Source organism: Macadamia integrifolia, unplaced genomic scaffold (genome assembly GCF_013358625.1).
Source record: "Macadamia integrifolia cultivar HAES 741 unplaced genomic scaffold, SCU_Mint_v3 scaffold2616, whole genome shotgun sequence".
Lineage (NCBI taxonomy): Eukaryota > Viridiplantae > Streptophyta > Magnoliopsida > Proteales > Proteaceae > Macadamia > Macadamia integrifolia.
The window spans coordinates 49757-56345 of NW_024868834.1; the positions used below are offsets into that span (position 1 = coordinate 49757).

General features: G+C 40.2%; 1 protein-coding gene and 1 pseudogene across 1 annotated transcript; one reads left to right on the forward strand and one right to left on the reverse strand.

The window, feature by feature from the left end:
• Positions 1-359: 359 nt before the first annotated feature.
• Positions 360-1010, reverse strand: LOC122066849. Its single transcript, XM_042630673.1, has one exon. It carries the CDS (start codon positions 1008-1010, stop codon positions 360-362), a length of 651 nt encoding a protein of 216 aa, XP_042486607.1.
• A 2468-nt stretch (positions 1011-3478) lies between these two features.
• LOC122066850 lies at positions 3479-6158 on the forward strand (annotated as a pseudogene).
• The last annotated feature ends 431 nt before the right edge of the window (positions 6159-6589 follow it).

The window sequence follows — 6589 nt, forward strand, 5'->3', positions numbered from 1 at the left end:
CACTCATTAAAGTGCATGCCAATATACAATTTCAATAAGGTCAAGGATGTGGATGGTTAGTAGAGGGGAGTATGAGGGTGTGGAAGGAAGAGGGGGGTTTACATAGTTGGTGTAGTGAGTAGTAGGGGTGGTTGGGGGTAGGCTTGGTAGGTGGGAGGTTGATAACTTGTAGGGGTTGGAGGACGGTAAAAGCACGTGTTTGCATTATGGTTGGTATGGTTGCAAATAGAGCACCAGAGACCACCACGACTAGAACGTCCACCATGGCCACCATGTCCACCACGTCCACCACCGCCACCACGACCACCACGCCCACCATTGGCAGATTGAGGAGAGGTAGTGGTGAAGGAGGAGTCACGCTAGGTAGAATTAGCAAAAGGTTGGTCAGAGGAGTCGACCTTGTCTATGAGTGCAGATTTTTGCTGAGAGGCCTTAAGCATGCACTTATGGCTGAGAAGAACACCATGAAGATCAAAGTACGTCAGAGGTTCAGATCGAGCCAAGAGTGTGGGGACAATCTCATGCAGATCCTTGTGTAGGGTGCGAAAGATGTGGAGGCAAAGGTCATTAGGCCTCAAAGGAGATCCAGAAGCAGAGAGCTCGCCAGAGATGGTTTTGGCATGTTGCATGGAAGCAACCATTGATTCATCATTATGTTGAGAGAGATCTTGAAAACTGAGGTTGAGGGACATGATACGTATGTTGGAAGCCGAACCAAATGCAGAAGTGAGACAGTTCCATTTTTCTTGGCTCGTGGTATTATCCACAATAAGAGGAAGAGCCTCCTCGGACAGGGAAACAATAAGAAGGCTCATAATTATGGCATCTTGATCATCCCAGTCAGAGGCGGCAGTGGGATCAAGATGGCGTGGAATGGTACCAGTGATGTATCCGTAAACATTCTGACCATGTAGAAATGGGATGGTTTGAGCCTTCCAGAAGAGAGAATTGGTAGAAGAGAGCTTCAATGAGATAAAATGGTGTGCAGAAGTGAGTGCAGGAGAAGACATCTTGGTGGGTGTTGGGTAGCGCCGATTTGTGGGGAGGATTCAATAGAGGCGGCCTTGGACATGATATAGCAAAGGGGAGGTGTCTTTTTTTTTTTTCTTTTGGTGAGAGGCTGTTCGGTGATGCAGCAAAGTAGGAGGGAAGGTGTGTGAAGCCGACCAGGGGGATGAGAAAATTCAGGGAAAAAAAGGGAATGTGGATCACGCAATAGCCAAAGGGAGATTCCAAGGAGAGTAACCGAAGGATGTTTGAACTTGAGCAGCCACAGCGGTTGTTGTTGATCACCTGAATAGAGAAGAAAAATCTGGAATAGCTCGTTGGAGCTTTTGTTTACACTCTTGATACCATATTAATCTTAGATTTTCATTGATTGTAAAACTGAGAAATACATGGGATATATATAGGCATGTCTTGACTCTTGACTCATAATTTTAGTCGACCTATACAAGGAAACTTAAATCACATTTGATATCAATCTTGTTGAGGTAGAATTAGAGTGCAAGTAGGAGTCCCTAATACTTGGGAAAGTTAGCTGGAGTTTGAGAGACGTTGAAGGAAGGGAGGAGTAATGTCCAATACTGCATGTCATATACTCACATGTCAACTTCATTGAAGAAGAATAAGTCGTGAAGAACAAAAAGAGTATATGTTAAAAAGAAAAGAAAAAACAGGTTGGAATATCAAATCTGGAGAGTTACGTGTGGGAGGGGAGCCAGGGAGGAGAAGGTTCACATGGCTTCCTATGCTTTAGTTTGGTGACCAAACTTTGGTTTCTTTATATGTTCATTTTGTTCTTTCCTGTAATCTTAAAATTCTTTACGAATCCTTCAATGATTTCACAGAAAAAAGAAGGTTGGATCCGTGCCTAGACAGCCAGCCTTTTGCCCATATTTTAAATAATAGTTTTCTTTTTTTTTTCCTTTTAATTATCAATTTAATGATTAATTAAGCATGACTTTGAGTGTAATGAAATAATTTGATTTAGGAAAGTGTAAACTAATTCATGCATCTATGATTCCAAATTAGAAACTATATTGGATTTAAGTGCTTATGGAAGCATAGAAGATTAATTAGAATTTGGTTTTAAATATTCAGTTTTAATTCATTCTTAATACCAGAATAAACCCGCAGTTTGCTACCGGATTTTTACAGGGTAATCGTATTAAACACGTACGTATCATTTCTATATGCATTTTATTGCTCCAGATTTTTGAAAAGTATTATTTCCTTATGATCCATTCAGTTGCCGTATGTATCTACTCCCATATTATTGTCATTCTCGAAATTACTAACTATGATTGTGCCTAATCACAATCATTTGCGAATTCTTCAACATCAGTCGGTTTGAATCTCTACTTAATTTCACCCAAACTTTATCTTGATCAAGGATAGATCACCCACGTCCGAGTGCATAACAGTGACAACTGCCCTACATTCTGCTATTGCTCATTAAGATACTTATTTTTGTAATTTTTTTTTTTTTTTTTTTATGATATATATTTTTTTGACCTAAATGTAAGTCAAAATATTACTATGGGTTGATTCACCTCTTGCGCAGGTATAGTAATAGGGAATCCTCTCTGTTCAACGTAAGGTTCAAAACGTTTTATCCAAAATCAAGCAAACATGAGAGCAAAAAAGACGTGGGGGAAGGGAGAGTTTCGGTCAAAACGCAGTAGAGAGGGAAAGAGAGAGAGAACTCATCCACACGCATGATACAAGTGAGTTCTCTTCTCTCTCTTCTCATGATCTTGCTATTTTATAGTGTTACTATTTGCCTTTTCCCTCGGAAAAATAAGTGGTCGATCGATCCTAATAGATGTTCGTCTTGGCTTTTTTGTTTTTGTCAATATTTATTTCTCAAAAGCTATTAATTTTATATTAATAGGGAAAAAGAAAGCTAGCTACCCGTTTGGGTGTGTTTACACCTAAATACAGGAAGACGAGAAAAGATTACGGCCCCTTGCCCCATTCATAATTAGTAAATTCACGTATAATATGCGGATTTTTGTCATTTTCAAGTGTTTCAATCAAAAAATCATAATTTATCGTATTAATCTAAAAAATTTGTATTATACGCGTATTTATAGGTACCCATTAAACACGTATAATATGTTTAGTTTGAAAAAAAAAAAAAAAAAAATCAACCCCAAAAGTCAAAATGACTCTACACGTTTATTAAATGAGCCAATCTAAGTCAAGCCTTAAGCGAGTCAAACTCAGTTGGGCTTACTGGTGCTAAGGATTGACACCCCTACTTCTTAGTGTAAGATCTCATTGACCAATCAGGCCATATGCATGGTTTTAATAATCAGATCGGATAAGTAAAACCCTGGGCCATAATCACTAAGTTTATGAAACAGTGGGCGGCCGGCGGTGTCGTGGGCAGTCGCTGGTGGTTTCACCAAAACCTTGGGCATTCAGTATTCACAAGGACCAGCAGATCTGAAACGCCTCTGTGGGCGCCTTTTGGAACCAGAGTAGAAAACAGAAACCACACTACCTGATGAGTGACATACGACACAACCCCTCGTGTCACATGAAGCTTCATATATGAGCTAATGAGTCCTAAGCCCTGCATACTGCAAATTACACAGAAAATATCACTCATATCTACCTCCTTCATAACCTTCCAATACCATTTTTGCTAAGCCATCATCAGTCTCTCCCATCTTGAAGAAAACAACCAGAAGAGCGGATCAAAGATGGATAGCAATCCACTGACTTGCATATTGGAGGCAGCGCTAAAAAATGTAGAAGGGAACAAGTTGGCGGAGCACGGCAAGTCCAACAACCAAATTGGGCGGTTTACCGGTGGCCTCAGTCGACCAAAGAGGAAAATTAGCGAGGAAAACCAGAGGGAGGAAGAAGAGCAGAAGGCCGAGACTCTTATGCATTTGATCCTTTGGGGACTTAGATAAGGAAAAACTATCTTTTCCCCTCAAGAAACCTACACTGTAATTTTACTTGGCATCGGGGCGTTCGGACACTCTCTCAACAGTATCTCATCATTGAAATTTTGATATGAGTTGATATGGTCTTGGATTTCGTTACCTTATAAGCCAATTTATGAAGGCCGAGTTACTAAAACATTTTTGACATTCTCTTAATCCTCCAAAACTTGACATGTGAATAGAAGACTCTAAAATCTATTTATCCATTTAATTCAGTCTTATCTGAGATGCCACATGATAGAATCAAGGTCATGGTTATTATTAGTAGAATCTTGTACGAAAACTATTCCTATATGGCACCAAATTTACTCAATCTTTCTGTTTTTACAATAGGTTTTCATTTTGAATGAATTTTGTTGAGGATTTAGATCCCATTCAATCAGGGGTCCGGGGTTGAAGAGGGACAGTTAGACGCAAAATAGGAGGGAGAAAGTGAACCAGAGGTGAACAGACAGGAATCAATCAGATATAAAATAAGAAAGAGAAAGTGAAACCTCCTATATATTTCTCTCATCAGTCACATACAAAATAAGGGAGAGAGAGTGAAATCTCCTATTTCTCTCTCCAATTTTATGTGTGACTGATCCCAACTCAGCAGGGGTGGCTCCGTCAGCTGCAGAGGATCTGAATCGTAGTTGAATTGGTCACCTTGTGAACTTAATGATCCATATAGGTCATTGGGTTTGGGTCTCACAGAGTAGTAGTGTTAGCTATTAAGCATCAATGCACAATAACCCATAATAAGTCTTGCACAAACAGCCTTAATTTTGATTTTTGCGCTTATGCCTCACTAAAGATGTGACAAGTCAACTTTTTTGATAAAATTTCAATTAGGTTTACCTGTTGGTGTCGATGGAAACTAGATAAGAATTCATATGTGGACATATGCTCGAGAATATTTTCTTTTATTTAAATTAGTGTTAAACTTTCTGTCTCCATGCATGAACATAATGAATTGTATAATTTTTTTTAGGGTAATTTACAACGCCACCCCCTAGAGAATGCCAATATTACGGGGACACTCCCTCTCTTTCACCAAATTAGATTCGGACCCCCTACCATCAGTCAGTATTACAGAATATACCAAGAATGCTGACATCAGCAATTCATTTTTTTTTTTCTAAATACCATTTTTACCCTTAAAAATAAGGGAGTATCGAAATTGCCCTTAATACAGAGCACGTGATCCCATTGCAACTGCCATCGCCACTGCCGCCAGAGGTAGTTCCTTCAGTAGATGCCCCTGCCTCCGATTTTGCTAATTCATCACTTCACGATTTGGCCGAGCTTTCTAGCTGGGATCTCACACAAGTCTCATCCCCCAGTGGCGAAATGGCTAAGAATTCATCCTGGTCCGAGCTTGAACTGCAATGTGAGACAATGGGTAGCCGTGGCTTATTATGCAGATACATAGCTTTTCGTCTCTCTAACGTTGCCATACTCCGTGAAGAAGCTCCTGCAGCTTTAAAGGGTGCCCCCAACCCAACCAAGCTCGTCTTGGACTGCATTGGTCGGTTTTATCTCCAAGGTAGCAAAGCGTATACCAAGGATTCTCCGATGATTCCCGCCCGGTAGGCATCAGTGCTCATGTTGGAATTCTTCCTCCTCGTGGATTCCGTTGATCAGAATGGGACTGATCCCTTAATCAAAGAAGAAGTTGAGGCTGCAGTAGTTGCTTGGAGGAAGAGGTTGATCAGTGAAGGGGGTGTTTCTAAGGCCCACAGCGTGGATGTTTGAGGGTTGCTTCTTTTTATCGGTTGCTATGGCATCCCATTAGTATTTGGATACCAGGATCTCAGTGATCTTATTCGGTTGAGTAGTCCAAGGGAGATTGTTGTTGCCCTTAGACGGTCCCGTTTCCTCCTTGACAGAGTCCCAGATATCATTCAAGAAATGGTGTAGAACATAATGCATATCGAAGCTATTGATGTTGCTTGTAAATTTTGGGTTGAAGAAAATTTCTCTCAAAATATTCTTACATCATTTCTATGTGAATCTAAAGAAATTTGGAAAAGAACAAGAAGAGAAGCAGAAGGTTCTCCTATACCAGCATTGAAAGAAGCTAATGAAAGGCAACTTGCTGGCCTGAAATCCTTAGTTAAGTGTTTGGAGGATCACAAGATGGATCCTATCAAGATTCTTGCAGGATGGCATCTCAATGACAAAATAACCAAGCAGATCTATAAAAGAAAATAGAAGAAAATGCTAATTTGAAAAGATAGCTAGTGAAATTGAGTCCTCATAAAAGATGAAAACCCAAGAAGTGAAAAGTCCTTGGCCTACCACTAGTGTTTTGCCTCAGGAACTCCCTGCAACCTTGATAACTTGTAATAGAGTGACGACCTAAGATGAAAAATAGAGGAAAAAAAAAATATATATATATATATATATAACCAAACCTTCTATCCCGCGACCTAAGATGGCAGCGATGGGAAGTGCACCACTCGCCGACGACGGAATGAACATAACTCACCGATGACAGCAGCTCGGGCAATCTGGATCTCATCGGACTCACAGGTTGCAGGTAGAGAAAGAAGGAACAAAGGAAAAAAAGGGATAAAAGAGATAAGGGTGAATAGAGGGGTATATTTTGTGTAATATAAAAGGGATGTTTTACTCATAAGGGC

Excerpts from the sequence above, each read along its gene's own strand:
- LOC122066849 (XM_042630673.1), bottom strand. The coding sequence starts at position 1,010 with ATGTCTTCTCCTGCACTCACTTCTGCACACCATTTTATCTCATTGAAG.